An 18,748-nucleotide genomic window follows, 5' to 3' on the forward strand; every position below is an offset into this window, starting at 1 on the left:
GAATTACATAAATTTCCCTATGGTTAATAAAAAGCAGTTCCTCAAAAGGAATTACTCTGAAAATCTAAATATTCTCAACTGAAATAGCTTTTCTCAGAACTGTCCCTATAATTAGAACGAGCTCAAAGAGGTCACTTCTAAAGTAATGAATTGTGGGGAAACTACAGTTTCATAAATCTCACCCTGTTACAGCAGAAATACCCACAAAGAAACTTGCTTTGCGATACGATACAAACAATGGTATTTTCCTAATAGTACAAATGATTTATTAATTTCTTAGTGGTTTGAAATGTAACGTCAACAATCACTGCTTGACCTTTGACCCCAGGAGAGACAGACGACGCTGAGGAAAGACTCCAGGTGCAGTCAGTCGAGTCGAGGGAAGATGCAGAGAGCGAACTCGGTCACAGTGGACGGACAAGGGCTGCAGGTAGGAGAAATACAGTAGGGTCCAAATATACAAAGTAAAATATGTAATAACAGTTTGATAAAACGTCAGTCTTTTGTTTACAGCTTTGTAAAATGAATGGAAACGGTAAAACACTGAATTTGACTTTGTCACAAGTCTGAACTGTGGATCTTTTTAACCCGTGGTTGTCAGACAGACGCAGGGAGATTTCCTCCATCTCGTATTTGCCAGCACAGATTTGATATTGTTAAAGTAAATTTAAGAGACTGTCCGAGTATAAAACCTTTTGTCATCGTTGTATGTCATGTTTTGAGCCTGTGCCTGGCGTCGTGTGGTCCGAGGGGATCTGCAGACGCTCAGTCGTACGTTCGAGTCCGGCCTGATCCTCTCGAGTATCTGTCAGCGATGGAAACCTGCCGTCGTCTGTGGCGACTGCTCGTCTGCTGCGCGGCTGAGAGAGAAATATGATGAATCATATCCCAGGCACATCCATCTCTGCCTCTCGCTGGCTAACCAGCGTAATAATCAAGATTATTATTTATAATTACAGGAAGTAATGGATCACTCCAGACTGGACAGGGAGCTCATTAATTCACCCTCGGCCTGCTGGGATAGCAGACAGGGGGGAGTTAAGCGCTTCATCTGTGTCAGGGTGAGCGCGGGGCGAGTTGTTGCAGACTAACTGCAGGAAGGACTCAAACAGGGGCCCGCTGGAGCAGCGCTTGTTTACGTGATGCCGTGTGGGCCGGGCCTCTGTCCGTCCACGGCTTCACCGGAGAAAACACGAGACAAGCTGCCCCGTCAATTAGGACGGATGAGACCGACGACCAAATTATGAGTCATGAGTTTTCCAGTTGAGAGGACCGAGGAAGACGAGGGTTGTTTTCACCGTCAGGTTTACTGAAAGTGCATCTGCTGAGCAATCATTCACATCTTCTACAGCAACATCAATATTCTTCATCAACTTTAATATCTGCTCAGTTTCGTGATGATTGATGTTATTTATTTTAGTGCGACACATCTGTGGTTCTTTTATTGTCCTTAAATATACTAATCTGAAAACGGCTGTAGATTGATGCACTGCAGACTTTTTTGCGGATATTCGTACATTTCTTTAATCGCACAAACCAAAGTCCATTAACTTCTTTCCCATTGAGCAGAGAAGTTTCAGTTTTTCCCTCAGTGCATCAAGTTCTACGTCACAAACACACAACAGCATATAGATGCTCTCTGAACTCCCAGGTTTTGCTAAATCAGCGCCTTCACCAGGTGTCGCAGCTGATTTAAAAACCTGTCTCCTGCAGAATCATTTGACCTGAGAGGGAAGCTGGATTGTGATGTTTCCTGCAGACACAAGCCAGATGTTAGAGGCTGTTATTGGGTTTTCTGACCAGTGGAAAACAAGCATAACGACCATATCACTGAAATAAACTACAGCAGAAGAGGAACATTGATGTTGTTGTGAAGAATACCCTTCCTGTGATTAGATCTCATGATTAACAGTAGATTAAACTCGTTCTGAAAGGTGCAGCCACACCTCACCTCCACGAGCAGGTATCAGGAAACCCACGGTTTCGTGAAACGCATGTTGCTCGATACGCCGTCTGAGGGGATATGGCTTGAAAGTGAATTCCTGTGAAGCATCCTGCGGTCTCCCAACACCGACGGTTTGTTTTGACATCTCCCATTCAGATCACAACAATAGAGGGCACTCATCCTCTGCTGGTGTTTGTCAATCCGAAGAGCGGGGGGAAGCAGGGAGAGAGGTGAGCGCACACGATCTGTCTCAACACGCTGCGAGAGGCCTCTCCAGCCCTGATCCTCCGCCACACAGCGGCGTGGCCTCTGGCTGCCGAGTGCTTTAGGCTCTCTCAGTCAAATAAAAACACAATAACATTTACCTAACGCTGGCCGCCTCCACCGTCACACACACACACACACACAGTCACACACACCCACTCACACACACACCCACACACACACACACAGACACACACCCCTCACTGTCACGGCCCTGGCTGGTCCCCCTTCTTTAACCCAGGGCTAATTGGGTTATTACTGAAACATATTCATTCACTTCTTATTACGCCGGCCCTCATTCGTTTAAATTATGAGATCAAAATATGACTTCAGCCAGTTGATATAATGAAATTGAAATTAAAATGAATTAGTCTTTCTAATGGTTTCTCCTCAAGGGGACATTGGCGATGTCCCCTCCCCGCTGCCCGGTCCGCCGCGGCGTCACGCTCTGATTGGACGCCGCCTGTCGCTGACACTTCTGACACTAAATCCATCTGTTTTTTCAGTCACATGCTTCGGTTGTTGTTGTGTGTTTCTCTGATGTTTTCTCATGTTGATCTCTTTGCATCTTCTCTCCTGAAGGATTTACAGAAAGTTCCAGTATCTTCTGAACCCGAGACAAGTTTACAACCTGGCCAAAAACGGACCCATGCCGGGGTACGTAGGTCACTGTCCAGAAACATGGACAAACATTAAAGTGTCTTACATTTTAACAAACTGCTGAAGGTAAAGCTTTGAATTGAAGTGACAGATTAAAGTAAAAAATCCAAATAACACGTTTCCATCGAAGAAATAATATATTTTTTGAAAGAATAAACAATATTGAAGCTTTAGGGTTTTTTAGTTTTAGGTTTTCAATAGTAAAATATACATGAAGTAGATTATCCATGACTCTTTATCCATAAACTGCAAAATCAATACTTTACATAGGAAGGAAGGAAGGACGGAAAAAACTAAGGAAGGAACAAGGGAACAAAAGAAGGAAAGAAGGCAGATGGTCACGATTCTTCCTTATATTTAAAAAACCATACTGACTAATGATGTGTTTACAAACACGCTGCTGTTTTCTGCTCAGTATAATAACCAGCATCTCATGCAGGAGAGGAGGCCGTCGGTATTAGAGCCTCCTCTCCGTTCCCTCGACCTCCACACACACAAATGAGGTGAGTTCCCTCGTAACGAATCCTGCAGCCTCGGACGAGCGGCGGCTCCTTATGCATAAAGTCTGTACGTGAACGAGGCGCCGCCGCCACAGATGAGGGGTGAAACTCCTGCTATACCACATGTGACCACGCATACAGACGAGCAGCTCTCTGCCGGCCCACACCTACAGCCGGCGTCTGGTTTCCTATGGTTCACATCTGTGATTAAGAAGATGAATGGATCATTTACATTCATAAGGCTCCTTCACTTTGCCGTTTGCGTCCAGCGGCGGCGAAATGCACAGGAATGCCTCGCCGCCGTGCTGCCTCGTTGTTTGGCTTTGATTAGCCCTGAGAACCACAATCTTTCTGCCTTTATACAAAATAAATACCCAGCGGCACACGCAGGAAACAGAAAAAACCTCCACGAGCCCCAAGTTTTTTGGGGGAAGTGACCTTGTGTCCTCTGTTATGTTTCGGCGTCCGTGCACGTGGCCGGAAACATCACCTGCTGGAAGCCGGAGCTCCTCCCTGTGACCTCACCCCGCTTGTAACCTTGTTAATATTCAGTGAAGAGCGAGGTGAACGGTCACCGTCGGACGCTGCAGGCCAAGGGCCGCCGCCGCCGCACGCAATGCTGTCAATTAGCTGCCTCGCTAACGCAATTACGGCAAATTAAGTGTTTGTTTCTTGGTATTTAAATATCCCCAAAGTTGCCTTTCATGTTAGTGGCTGTCTGTTTTGAGGCTAACGTGGTTTGTGGTCCCAGTCGGAGAGTAATTGAGCGAATCATTTAGCCGCCATACGAGGCTCGGAGGCCGGCTCATTCAGTTAGCGCTTTGTTATTGTGAAGGAACGGAAGAAGTTGGACTGAACATTGCCCGTCATGATCCAATTAACCCTCCAGCAGGCAGCGCAGCCCCTGAATGAGTGATTGTCGATGCCACATGTGTTACTTTGTGGGATCAGAGCGAGTTGTGGATGTTTCACGGGGGTTTAAGATCTGCTCGTGATCTGTTTCTCTGCGTCTGTGAGCAACAAATAGGCTGAAAGGTTTTAATTAAACATCCTTCACCGGAGCAGCTGTGGTATTTTTTTAAAACTGTCTCGGAATGAGAAGAAAGTTCACGCACCTCGAGGGATTCGACATGAAAAGGCAGTGGAGGCTCCAGACAACGATGATGATAACATACTTTACTATTAATGTTAAGTATTGATATATAGAGTATTGAAGTATAAATAATGTCATAGTTTACAGGAGTTAGTTTACTTATTTTAGCTCTTTAACTTAATCTAAGTTCATCTTAACCATCATGTTCTGTTTGGCCTCTTGTGAGGTTGTGTCTTGAATCTTTATTTCTTTCTTTTAAACATAATAACTTTATTATTTTATCATTGTAATGATTCAATAAATTCACTGCAGTTGCAAATTACACATTTACAGACCTGTTGATTCATGTTTTTAGTCCTTTAAACATGTGTTTATAGGAAACACTTAACGTTTTTTTAAATATGTTATTATATCTCTGTTATTTTATCTCTGTTAAACATTAAATATGTTCTCCAGAGCAACGGAGAAGTAAATATACGACTCAAAAAGTAGAAAGTAAAGTAAAGCCCAGCCTCTGTGTGTTTGTTCCAGGTTGAACTTCTTCAGAGACGTTCCTGATTTCCGAGTGTTGGCCTGCGGAGGGGACGGCACCGTCGGCTGGATCCTGGACTTCATAGGTACAGAAAAATATATATTCAAGATTTGTGCTGTTTGAGTTATTTTACAAAGAATTGCAAACTCCCCCGACCTCCCACTGTGCCACAGTACATGTATCCTACTGGCCCCCCAGATTCTGATAATGTACAACATGGTCCAAGTTAAACACCCCATTTCCTTTTCTTTTTTTGGAAAAAAATTGTTTGTTTTTTATTATATTTCAAAGCCGACTGCACTCTTGTTGTTCAGCCTGAAATGGTAAAGCGTACTTTATGGTTTGTGTATAAACACTTTCATTACGTCCGAGCCTGCATGTTCAGGGGAGGTAAAATGGGACGATTACGTGAGTTGGAAAACAACATATTAGCCGTCATTTGAAAAAAAGAATCACCCAGCATCCTCTCTGGTCTTGAAGACGCGTTACTTGTTTGGGTTCTCATAAATTGCCTCAATTTTTTATCAATCAGAACAAGAGAGGTAATAACCATCAGGCAAAATGCGTCTCTTGAAATAGACTGTGCAACTGGACGCTCATATTGACTTGTCGTTTTCTAAGTGGAGCCGCAAAATGGATTTGATGCTTCGTTCGCGAGTCTTTGCAGTGACTTTGTTTTCTGGCTTTGTTTGGCGCGGCGTCGTGATATTTGTCCCTCTGCTCCAGATAAGGCCAACCTGGACAGGAACCCCCCCGTGTGTATACTTCCTCTTGGCACCGGCAACGATCTGGCAAGATGTCTGCGGTGGGGAGGAGGTACCGACAGAAAATAGACGCTTTACAGTGAAAATACATTGTCCTCAATTAACCTCATCGCATTTATAGTTATATATAGGTCTGTACCTCTGATCTGCTCTGAAGCTCAGGAAGTGTTTTCTCTAGATAGAGCTGCAGATCACTCATTTTATCTAGTGAGGATTTTCTACATCAATCGTCAAACCCAAAGAAATAGATTTTTGGAAAATAGAAAAGCGGCAAATCTTTAAATTTGAGATATTTCAATGAGTTTTTCTTAAAAATACATCAATACATCAATTATGAACATTTCTTATAGATTTTCTGTTGATTTACTGAGCAATTAGTCAATTAATATTTTCTGCAGTGCACTAAACTAAACCACTAAGGGTTTAAGATTTAAAGATATCAAAACTAAATCATTTGCTGCACAACCTCAGGAGATTTAAGGACCAATATTTGTATTTATTCTCTAAATATAATGATTTTCATGTCAGAAATTGTAAATGTTATTCTCTCTCTCTCATCTATAGGAGAATCAAACCATCATGGAAACTAAAACCTATTTTTTAAACAGACACTAGGATTCATTCATTATAAGAACCACATCTAAAGCACATTTTGGATTTGATAATAACAAGGAAATGGTAATTAAAGTAAAAGTGTTATGTCTTATCTCAACAAAGACCAATACCAGTTTTAAAAATCATTTAATTAAATCAGAGTTCTTGATTATTGCCACTTGAAGGCTTCAGCCACATTCTGTCCTCATCTAAATGTCCAACCTGCTCGTGTGGTCTCTTCTTCTCGAGGATACGAGGGCGAGAGCCTCCTGAAGATCCTGCGGGACATCGAGAACAGCACGGAGCTGAGGCTGGACCGCTGGAAGATCGACGTCACGCCCACGGACAAAGAGGAGCGAGGGGACCTGGTGCCTTACAGCATTATAAACAACTACTTCTCCATCGGAGTGGTGAGTCCCACGTCAGTATCAGGTCTGTAGGCACACAGCAGCACAGACAGGGAGTGAATGAGCAGTGGGTGGATAAACGTAGAGAGAGTTCGGCTCTTAACACCACTCTCTCCAGTCAAGGCATTTAACAAATGCAAACTTGCAGGAAAGAGACGAGTCAACGTAAATTACAGTTTGATGTGTCGTTTTGCCTCCACACAAGCAATTGACAGCATTTTGTCTTGTTGTGAAACAAAGACACGTCTTCAAACTCAGTGCAGCTGAGATTCTGCTGATTCTCACTTTGAACGTGACAAATTCCAAAGTGGAAGAAAAAAGTTTCACTTTCTGATCCTGAGCAGCTTTTTTTTCATGAATTCAAAAGACAAAACTGAAAAACTCAAGTTGAATTTATAATAACTTAACTTTGTCACAGTTGATGCTAGGATGTCCCACTAAGTGCCTCACAGAACGACAGTTAAAACAACGATTGGCCTAAAAACAGTATATAATTAATTCGATATTAATTAAAAATAAGTACTAGCATAGACTTGTTTTAAATAGTTGGGATTACATTATTTGTAAATACAGACCGTACAATAGTGTATATTTGTTTGCGTACAGTAAAAGATTTGTACTTCTGATATTGTGTTTTAAATTCACAGTAATTCACCAGATTCCTCAATTAGTAAAACATTGTTTACATGGTGATTTTTAAAAAATATATTTATATCACCAGTTTTTTCCTAGTAAATGTCAATATAAAGTGAGAATTAAAAGCACAAAGATTATTATTGACTTTAGGTCATAATCTTATTTATTGTTGTACCATCGTGGAACAAAAAGATACAGCTAGAATATATCTGAATAGACTTTCTTTAAATTCTATTATTTCATACAAATCATTTTGTCATTTCTAACTGGATCGACTCCAGATTGGTTTAGCGTTAAACCTCCGAGCTGTATAAAACAGGCTGGTATCAGATATATAAACATTATAATTAGTACTATGATAACCACACTGCTCTCGACACAATGGGAACTACACTTGACTGTCGTTTCACAGTAGCGGTGAAGGAGACGACGCACATGACGCCTTTTCCAACCCTTCACACCAGAGGGAAGTTTATTCAGTGACAGAGAATCAAAGCTGCTGTAAACGATGAAAACACAAAACATTACGACGACTCTGAAAATCAAATTCTCTCTGTAAATAATTCCTGCGTCTGTTGTTTAAGGTGGAATTAAAAAAAAAACCCAGAATAAAACAGTGCACGGCAGCTGCAGTTACACGGTAATGACTCCATTTATTTGTTGTGATCACTTTCTGGTTAGGCCTTTATTGAGATGTGCTCAAGCCTCAACCGTCTGATCAATAAACGAGACTAGTTGTGCGTGGCGGCCGTCAGCGCCACTCCTGTCCATCTCCCGCGTAATGACACTGATTTTACATAGCTCATGTTGGCCATTACTGATAAATGTCAGGGGGGAAATATGGTAATTGACATTTGCAGGTGGCAGAGGAGGGAGCCACTCCGTTGCCGTGAGAGTCGTACGGACCGCGGCGGGGACGTAAGTGATGCATGGCCTCACAAATGTTAGTTGAATAACACCTCCAGCCCCCCGGGCCCCTAATGACGATGTTGGAGGATATTAGAGGAACAGCTCTTGTTAACATTGTGATGGAGGAGAACAGTGGTGCGGATCGGTCTGTGCACAACGTGTGGAGATGTGAAACTACCAGTGTTCATGTCAAAGTCATCACAAAGTACCAGTTACTTCATGTTTTAATTCAAACAACATGTTGAATGAGGATCTAGAGGATCAAGTGCATTTGTCGTGAGGGGGTCCAGATCAGATCAGATCGGATCAGATCATCTTAGTCCCACAACGAGGAAATGTTACAGCAGCAGGAGGGCGGTCAAACATATAATCAGTATTAGTATTATATTATTATTATAAGTAATAATAAGTAAACATACAATACTTATAACTGTAAGGAAATACAAAAAAATATAGAAAAACTAAAAGTTAATATATACATTGTGGGAATATATACAGATTCTACCCACCATGCAATCATTAGTGATGTTTCAATAAATTCAAACTTTAAATTGACTAGAGATAGATATTATAAAATGTGTTTTTCTGATGATCTCTTTATTCACCTTGACCTTTGGCTGAACCGCTCCCAAACTTAATTAGCCTGAAAAATTAATGTAGTTATTCACGGTAGAACAATTATGAAAATCCAGGTATCCCAAAGAGGGTTTTTGACCACTAGGAGTGCTGTGGAGCAGTGTTTTTTTTGTGAGCGAGTGGTGGAAACTGTCTGTATGTGTCTCTGATATCTCAAGAACCGTTCTTCTAAACAACTTCATACTTTACACGTGTGTTGTTCCGAGCTCAAGGAAGTGCAGTGTTGATTCTGGTGCAATTGGGACGTACTACACGTTCAATAATGTTGTGACCAGTCGAGCTTCACTGACCTTTTACAGTTTCAACCAGCACAGGCCCAGAAAACGGCCCATTCCCAACTGGCAGGTTCAGAACGGACACTGCACTGGTGTATTTAAAACTCGCAGACTTTTTATTGAGGAAGGAAATACACAGCACAATTATTGGGCCTCAAGGAAAAATAACATTAATGAATATAAAAAGAAAACATATGTATATGCACTGTTTGAACTGCAGACCTTCTGGTTTACGACCCTTCCTTTTAAAGGGACCAGTTGATTCCTTGTTGCTGAACCAAACTTGTGTTTTTATATAAAGATAAAACGTCTTTGTCCTGTCTGGCTGATAAAGTCGTTACATCCCCTGGTTGCTGTGTGTGGGATTAGTGCCCAGCAGGCGTGATGATGACAAATGAAGTTGTTTGTGGGGGATTACGGAGACTTTGAGCTCTCTATGGATTTAAGTGTGATATAATATTTTGTTGGCATCGAATTCTGTAAAAAAAAATTACAATAAAGATTATGCGACAAGTCAAGCTAATAATTACCTCAGAGATTATGCAGATGTGCAGCAGATTGTTTCTGTAATGACGCCGTCGAGAAAGCGAAAGATCAGCGGCGGCGGCGGCAGAGTCACGGCGCCAACGCTCGCTCGAAATCCGAAGTCAAGTTTCAATCTGTGTCTCGTTCCTCTGATACCAGACTCAAATCCTCGGTGACAAACTGAAATATTTACAGTAAAAACCTAAATTTCTAATTGATTCAAATCCCACAGATCAAGTGATTCTCCTCCCCCCCCAAAAAAAGGGCGATTCTAACCTCAGCATCTGCCACGGCCCCGTTCGGACGGAGAATTGATGGCGCCATCCCTTTGGGAGGATGTGGAAGTGACGTGAAGTGTAATGATCTCAATCAGGGCCCAGGGTGAGAGACAGAACTAATCACTGAGCACGCTCCACTACCATAATGCAGTCAGTCGCCCTAACGACCCTGGCCCTCCTGTCAAAGCCATTACTCTCCCCTGTAGTGAAAGGCACATCAAACCGCTGGGGCCCACTCATAATTGGACTAAACTTTGAGCTATGAGAGGACATTACACATGTCCTGTATTAATTTGGGTGCCAGATTTTTACATTGGTAATTATTTGAGGGCAGCTAGGGGGAGAGAGAGAGAGAGATAGAGAGAGAGATGAAGACGTCCCACTGCCGCGAGGAGGTCAAGGCTTGAAGATGTGTGTTGGTGTCGCTGACTCGTGCTGTAACCTTCAGGTTTCATGGTTTTGTTTTTTAAAATACACAACCAGGCTCCAGATGTTTTAGAAGTAAATAGAATTCAAGAATTTAAAGCTGACAATGACCACGAGGTCCCTTTAGCCGCTGTTCTCAAGCTTTTCACTCACACCACTCGATGGAGTTTCTCTCCAGAACGAACCTGCACGTCAACTTTTCAGCAAACGTGCAAAAGGAAAGATTGGGATTCAAACATCTGCGTCACGGTGAAATCTGGACAAACTCAATCTGTCAATGAAGAAGCTCATGTGATGCAGTTGAAAGATCCAGACCAGGCTCTGTCATTGTCTATCATGTGTTAAGAAACAGCAGATTTCACATTTTCCCGAAAACTCATTAAAAAGTATTTACAGATGTTGAAAACTAAACTCTTGAGCTCGACTTGAGCAACGACCTCTCGACCTGAAACGAGGTAACATCTTCTCAGAGGAGGATTCTCAGTTCAAACGCTGTAAACAAGCTCGAGTGGCAAAGTTTGTTCATTTAATCCGAGAGAGGAACCGAACTACTCGAGGATTTTAAAGGAAATTCTGTAATTAAACCCAAAACAACAACAGAGTGTTAATGTTGTTACCGAATTCTTTTTAACACACGTATAAAACTTTCAGTAATCTCTTTGTTTACTGTTTCTTTACTGTTTTATTAAACTGTGCAAATCACAGATTTCCAACATGGAGGTCGTGATTATACGCATTTAGTTTTTTTAAAGGATCATATTTCATAAAGTTGAGAACCACTCACCGCTCAAATAAATGATTTCAAGCATTTTGTGATTATAACCAAACAAAATAAGTGAAGTTGTGTTTTATATGTCAACACAGATTCATCAGTTTTATATATACATACCCATATTCAAACAAAATCTCTAAAATATGAACATATATAAACATATCACATATTTATTTCACCTCAAGGCAGCGTTTGGGCATCTTTGCAGCTTAGAGCGTTGCAGCGCAGCATCACTGCAGAACAACACGATGCTGTATCCACTCTCAGTTGCTTGAAATCACTGTTTACTGTTGCAAAGCTGCAGCTGCACTTGTACAGATCTCAGATAATAGAGCCCAAACCAAAGGGGAGACAACCTCCCCTCGCTTTTGCTCTCTTGTTTGCAGCTATTGTCCTGTTTGTTAGAAAAAATCAAGATGCCGTCTCTCAGATACATCCATCATCTCACCTCTCCGGCTCGTAGTGGAGGCGTGAGGCGAGTCTGCGGGGATCTTGAAGAATTCTTTTGGTCTTCTGCTTACAGCGTCTTGAAGAGACATCAAGAGGAGCTCCATTGATTTTCCTCTTTTTGGCTTCTCCTAAATTTCTGTACAGAGAGCTAGCAGGGGGTCCTCCCTGTAGGTGCTGTTTCAACGGTGCCACTCAAAACGGAGAGCGGGTCAAAACAGATTGCTTCAGTGGAGGGAGGAGAGGAACAAGGCCCCCCCCTCCCCCCAAAAGAAAAGTTTGGATCAACTTTCTCCAACCCTTTCTTGAGCTGTTTACAGAGCTGCACAACTTTCATGTGTTTTTCTTTTTCCTGTCGACATTTTCCTGTTGGAAACGACTTAGAAGTGGAAATTAAAGGAAATTTTAGTGTCACTTTTGCCCCTTGATAAAATCTGTTGACAAAAATCCAGTGCATCTTTATGACAAAGCTGATCTACAGTTTATGAGTGATGCAATATGCTGTGTTCTTTAAAGTTTATTACAACAAAAAACTGCCATTTGTTTTGCAGATTATTTGATTTATATCTAAATCCTTTAAAACCAATCGTACGGATGCATCGTTAGTACTTGATGATGAACACTCCACCTGGTGTTGTATGATCTGAATCAATATATAAACTGATGATATACGATCACGGACGTTTACTCCTGGTATAGATAATCTTACTTCATCGCTTTTTGTCCGTTTGTCTTCAGGATTACACAAAAACTACTGAGCTGATTTTATTTTAGAGACTTATATTCTTTGACAATTGTATTTTGATATAATCCAATTTGTTATTAAATCTATTAAATCTAAATTTATTTAGCTTCAGGATGAGATGATTTTTAGGAATTTTCTGGTGTCACAGGACTTTGTTCAGATTAAAACTGGTTTTGTTTGCTGTGACCGTTTCAGCTGTTTTTTTGCTGTAACACGAATTCCAGATCTAATTTCACTAATCGCACAACACTGTCCAAGTCCTGGTTGTGTTTAAGTGGAGCCGTGCGGCGTCTGTACATCCCTATAAATACACCTGATGCTATGAGTTCACGCTTGAATACTATATCACAGTCTTACCAGCCTGAGATGGTGTTGATACACTGGTGCAGCGTCTCCGTCAGTCACACCACGCTAACGTATCTAACATGAGCGGTATCGTCTTAACACCACGACTCCGACGTGGCTGCACTTTCTGCCCCAGGTCCTGCACAGAGAGAGACGGGGTGAGAGAGAGGTCGAGTGACATATAGCGAGAGGGAGGGAGGGAGGGAGGGAGAGAGAAAACAACTTGGTTGCCACGGCGTCGGCAGCATCCTGTAGGTAAGTTGGGAGCTGTGATTACTCGCAGTGCGTTTAATTAATTAGCCCGTGTGGAGGCGGCGTGCTGTTCATCAGGGTTTCTGTCGATACCGCTCCAGCCCGGGATCAACCCTGCTGCCACCTCCTGCACGCGGATCCCTCCATCTCACAGAAAGACACTCAGGGGACACACGGGGGGGGGGACTGCTGAAGTCAGGAGAGTCGATTAGAAAGAGCGCCACCTGGATGTGAAAGAGTTGTTGAGTAACTTTACACGTTGGCGCCAAAGGAATCGAATCCCAGAATAATACAAATACAATAACACATTTATAAACTGATGAGCACATCATAAAAATTGTTATAGTGGCTTTGGAGGCTTTATTTTTCCGGGTTGTCCATCCTATCCTTATGAACATGATATTTTAAAAACATCGTGAAGGAATTTCTTCAAATCTTCTACAAACGCCCAGTTGAACTTTTCCATGACGTGATTTGATTTTGGTGTTCAAACGTCAGGGTCGCTCAGTTTTGCATTGTGAACACAACATCTCAGGAAAACCTCCAGGAGAATCCCTTTTTTTTGCTTTATGAACGCGGTGTCTTAAAAACAACCTCGACAGAATCCATTAAAACTTGACCGAACTGTTCCCTCAGACTCGTAGATTGATTGATTCGATTTCGGTGGTCAAAGGTCAAGGTCACGGTGACCTCAAGAAACTTGGTTTAGGCCTCTTGGAAATGAACTGCTAAGATTTGAGGGGTCAAAGGTCGCGATGCCCTCATATGAGAGAAACTAATGTTTGAATATTTGCATTGTTATTGTCCCTTTTAATAAACATCAGGTTTTCTCTTTCAGGACGCCTCCATCGCACATCGCTTCCACGTCATGAGGGAGAAACATCCCGAGAAGTTCAACAGCAGGTATGTTTGTGTGTCTGCTTCTTTTTCTCCAATATACAAATGAAAATGTATGAACCAAGAATTTGTAGATATCGAGATATTTTAATTTATCCCCAAAAAAACCTTCTTCAGAATCTAAAATCTAGGAATTTGATACCCCAATTTTTTGGCGTAATTTCAAAATATTTTTTAAACCAATGACCCTGATGGAAATAAATGTAGAATAATAATAAAAAAAGATTTAAACAAATGAAATCAGTCTGAACAAACCTGGACCTCAGCGTCCTCAGGACACGCTGCTGTGGACAGCTAGCTGCTGTGGACAGCTAGCTGCTGTGGACAGCTAGCTGCAGCTCAGCAGGACCAATTGACGAGCGTCATATTTAGCATTGGTGATTACCTCGAGGAGATGTGTTCACCTTTGGAGAAGAGCAAATGTGGCATCTATGTTTCCATCAATATTTAACGTCTCCGATATGTCTCCACTAGCGCCGGGGAGTAATTGCGAGCCTAATTGAATTTGCTTGGCTAGTTTGACATCATGGATCAGTCAGAGTGATGACACACGGCGTCCTCATAATCCCATTTGTACTCATTATCATATTTTACCCCGGCCTTAGTGCAACGTTTAGCCAACTGTCCTCCTGCTGCTCACGGCTTGAACACGCGCATGCACCAGAGAAACGGTCCAAAGTGAAGAGACGGGGACGGACACGCGCGACTGTGATGTGATGGTTACCCATGGTTACAAGGGATGTGCCGCAACGGTGGAGAAAACACCAAAGAGCATGAGATACAGAAAACGAGTTTCTCAATCCCTCCATTTACTGTTTATATATTCCACTGCCACCTGTTGTGCCAAAATGAAGCCAGGAAAAACTCGCATGGGGGCCGCCATTTTGTGCTTTTGACATTATTTGGGGGCCAGAGGAGTAGTGGTTGTAGTTTGGAGCCACGGTTTCGAGTTCAAACACGAGTTGGTCTTAGAGGTCAATCGCGAGGTTTCACCACGTTTTCATATCACCAAATAACTAATTAAAACCTCAGCCATATATTTATACATATATATATACACAGTCAACAAAGAGCGTGTTGAGTAATTCAAACATGGCGGCACTTTCCCACTCGGTGTTGATGAACACTTTTCCCTCTCGGTTCAGATTCGGTCACTTTGGACACACGGACTCGTGCACTCTGTTGTTTTACCCCCTTTTTTAAAGCCTCTGTGAAAAATGATTGAGATATTTTAAGAAAATTATTCTGTCTGTTATTTGAAATCCCGTTAATAATTCAGGAGGGGGAATGGGTTTAGGATCTCTCTATTACACACTCTCCTTGCCAATTCAATAATGCATGATTATAGTTTTTCAAGGTAGCACAGATTTTGTGGGATTTGTCCGAGGGGCTCGTGTCCATTGGAAGTCTAGATCGCAACTTATCACGGAGTCGTTTTCCTGCAGCCGGAAGCTTCTCTCCCAGGAACTCTGGTGACACTGGAAGCAAAGTGCCGCTCGTCTCAGGGGGAATATTTTATATTTCAACAGTAACAGGTCCAAAGGTCTTTGTCACTGGAATGAATGAGGAGGATAAAGAGCAACTGCACCTTTTTCATTAGTTAAAAAACAGCATAAAACTCATTTACTACAGCAATGCACTGGAATTACAGTATATTTTGGTTTGTGATTCTTAAATTAATGGATAAGTAATCTACTGTTTCGGAGACTCAGTCATTATAAAGCATAAATCTGTATTTTACGTCTCAACATCTTTAGAGATGCAGCTGACTAACAACCTTGGCCTTAGTTATACAATAGTTTTATTCCAAATGTTGACCTCTTATTGTGAAAATTAAATAGTGTCTATATATACTTACATCTTTAAATGGTTATACATGTATAATATACTGCTATTTAGTATACTATGGTAGATTTATGCACACACACGTATATTTTCATATCTGCCTTTATACCTATAATAGTCTAATATGCATTTATATTTGTGTATTTCAATATCTCAAGATACTAACGCACAAATATAGTTTACAACCTCCAATCATTCTGTGCCACTGCACGATACTATAATTGTGTATTATGTTCATATGATCTGTATTTTTCTTTCATTTGTATTTTCAATCTATTGCGTTTTTATTCTCTTGTTTACCTCATTATGAATATCTGCTGCTGTAATAAGTGAATTTCCTCAGTTTAGGATCAATAGAGTTTTATTTTATCTCATTTTATCCCCAATAGATTTAAGAACCTTAAAAAATTGAAAATGCACTGTCTGCAAAAATAAAATATTGTATCATACAATCAGACATTATGCATTAATAAAACTTGATGATTATTTGTTCTCATGTTAACATTTGAAATTCTTCCTTAGCTGCAGTTTTCAAGGTCAGAATAAATCGTCAAATTATCATAAAAGACACAATCGGAAAGGGACAAATGTCAAATATTGAAGGATTTAGATTTTAATCTGGCAGCAGTAACGGCTCCGTACGTCTCACATGAACCAAATCTATACATTTTGTCACAGTTTGACCTTAAAGAAACTGAATATTTAATCAGCTTTAATTACCAACCAAACAACATCATGTAGCTTTTGTTAATTATGGCAGCAGAGGATTTTGTTGATGAAATGCAGAGGGGCCACGCTCTCTGTCTCCCGTCTCCCTTCCTTCTATCCGTCTTCTGTATTTGCACCTTGGGGTGATTACCAGGGTGAAGGTGTGAAGATTTGACACTCGGCAGATAGATTCATTTACTGCCACTGCCGGACCTGGAGGTGATAATGAGGTCGAGGATTAAAAGCAGACAATCAGTCGGCCCGTGACGAGGGCTGCGCCACCTCCTCCCCCGTCGCCACTCCTCCTCGATCGCCTTGTTAAAATACACTATGTGTTTTTGCTGAGCTCTCATGTAATTACACACTAATCTCTGACCTGGGGGGGAGGGGGAGGAAGGAGAGGAATAGAAAGACGGAGGGATTGGAAAATTAAGAAGTTTCTATTTGTTGTATTGCGTTTATATTTATGTTACTTTATTTCAGTTTCTTTGACCTTCGGATTGTTAAATCATGAGCCACACACGACTTCTCTCTGATCCCGATAACCAGTTTTCAGTGTGTGTGTGTTTGTGTGTCTGTGTGTCGCACACCCACTCTCCACAACCTTGCTTTCCACCTCACTAGATATAGGACACATTACTTCCTGCATTGGCAGTGAATGTTGGCACTGAACATAAATGGTGAGGTGTAGAATCCTCCAGGATGAAAACAAACTCCCTCACACAAAGACTTCCGACTGGATTCATGTTCCAGATCAGATGAGTTATTAGAAATATTCTCTTGTTAGTTTATATCTTGGTTTAATTTCTCGGGATCCTTGATGTGTATTTTCTGTTTCACCCAGATCATATTATGAAAATGAAACCGGAGAGGAACATTTTCTGATCCTTGTTTCACTTTGGATCCAGATCCAAATTGGTAAAATACCCCAATTTGTTATTGAATCTTTAAAACACATTTTTAGTTGAGTTTAGTTTCATCCCTTTTGCACAGTGACCTCACAATGTCCTTGAACTTTGACCTTCAACCACCAAAATCCAATCGGTTCATCTTTGCGTTCCAACTGAACATTTGTACCAAACTTCGAGAAAATTCCCGTCCGGCGTTCTTGAGATATCGTGTTCACAAGAATGAGACAGACGGAAAATCATAATGCCTCCAGCCACTAGATGTCGCTGGTGCAGAGGCAAAATACAAACAACTCGTAACGCTGTTGTAAAACAAACATGTTGGACAATCTCCAATGTTCCAAAGTGAAATAAAACATGTTTCAAACAAGTCATTTGTTTAAATATTTACATTTACGTTGTGAACTGTGCCTGTAGAACATCAATGACTCGTTTAGCAGCTCGTACAGTCGCAGCTCAGTCGACCCTGAGAGCAAGCGAGTGAGCACAGAGTTAATTAATGTCACGGAGCAGTGACACAACTCGTGGAGGAAGCCCTGCCCCCTTCGGCACATTGGAAACGTCCATGATTTAGGCCTGGTGGTTAATTAACGGTGTCATTCTTGTCTGGTAATTGGTCGATGAATCACAATTAAAATGTGTTATTACGTGATTAGAGGAAGAGGAAATCTTGAAAATCAAGTTATATATATATTTTTTGCACAAAAAACAATTGTTACAGTGAAATAAAAGATGACTCCCCACCAAATAAACTGAATTCAGATTCGATAAAATACTTTCCACGCACATTAGATATCTGTATCTGTATTGGGACATTAAAAGCTGCCGTGGCGTCGTGTGCAATGTTTTCATTCTGCCGCATCAGTCACGGCACCTTGATGTTCCCATGATATTTGCTCTGCATACCCAGATCTATTTTGGGTCTTGAGACATCTAACACCGTCAGCGCGCTCCTTCAGAGCCGCTCTGCCCCCGTGCGCCCACAGCCTCTCGCTGTGCTGTGTAACCATCCCGAGTTAACCTTTCCTGAAGGCACAGGGAAGCCCAGGCATGGAGCACTCTTTAGCATAATGAGTATGTTCATCAAAGCGCTGCGATGGGGCCGCCGGATTCACCAACACACACGCACCCATCAACACACCCGTGCTAATGTGTGTGCTCGCATGTACATGTGTGTGCGTGTTTCCCCGCCGAGCTGGCAACGGGGCCACAGGTGATGTGGCTCTAAATTACACATGCACTCGCACTCATTTACACACACACACACACACACGCACACGCACACACGCGCATGCATGGTGGACCTCAGCAGCGGCCGCCCTCAGACCTCATTTAAAGATGAAATCGTTTATGTGACCAAAGTGTCATCTATAATTAATGATCAC

The 18,748-nt window shown here is 41.7% G+C and overlaps 1 protein-coding gene across 2 annotated transcripts in view; it reads left to right on the forward strand.

Moving 5' to 3' along the window:
• Window positions 1–18,748, forward strand: part of dgkb (diacylglycerol kinase, beta) — a 58,304-nt gene that overhangs the window by 24,911 nt on the left and 14,645 nt on the right. For both annotated transcript variants that reach the window (XM_034611394.1, XM_034611393.1), the window contains exons 15-21: window positions 329–430; window positions 2,102–2,175; window positions 2,792–2,866; window positions 4,994–5,079; window positions 5,721–5,810; window positions 6,602–6,762; window positions 13,844–13,908. In XM_034611394.1, the coding sequence (XP_034467285.1) occupies window positions 329–430; window positions 2,102–2,175; window positions 2,792–2,866; window positions 4,994–5,079; window positions 5,721–5,810; window positions 6,602–6,762; window positions 13,844–13,908 (653 nt within the window). The remainder of the gene's footprint in view (window positions 1–328; window positions 431–2,101; window positions 2,176–2,791; window positions 2,867–4,993; window positions 5,080–5,720; window positions 5,811–6,601; window positions 6,763–13,843; window positions 13,909–18,748) is intronic.

This window comes from Hippoglossus hippoglossus, chromosome 16 (genome assembly GCF_009819705.1).
Source record: "Hippoglossus hippoglossus isolate fHipHip1 chromosome 16, fHipHip1.pri, whole genome shotgun sequence".
In the NCBI taxonomy this organism is placed as follows: domain Eukaryota; kingdom Metazoa; phylum Chordata; class Actinopteri; order Pleuronectiformes; family Pleuronectidae; genus Hippoglossus; species Hippoglossus hippoglossus.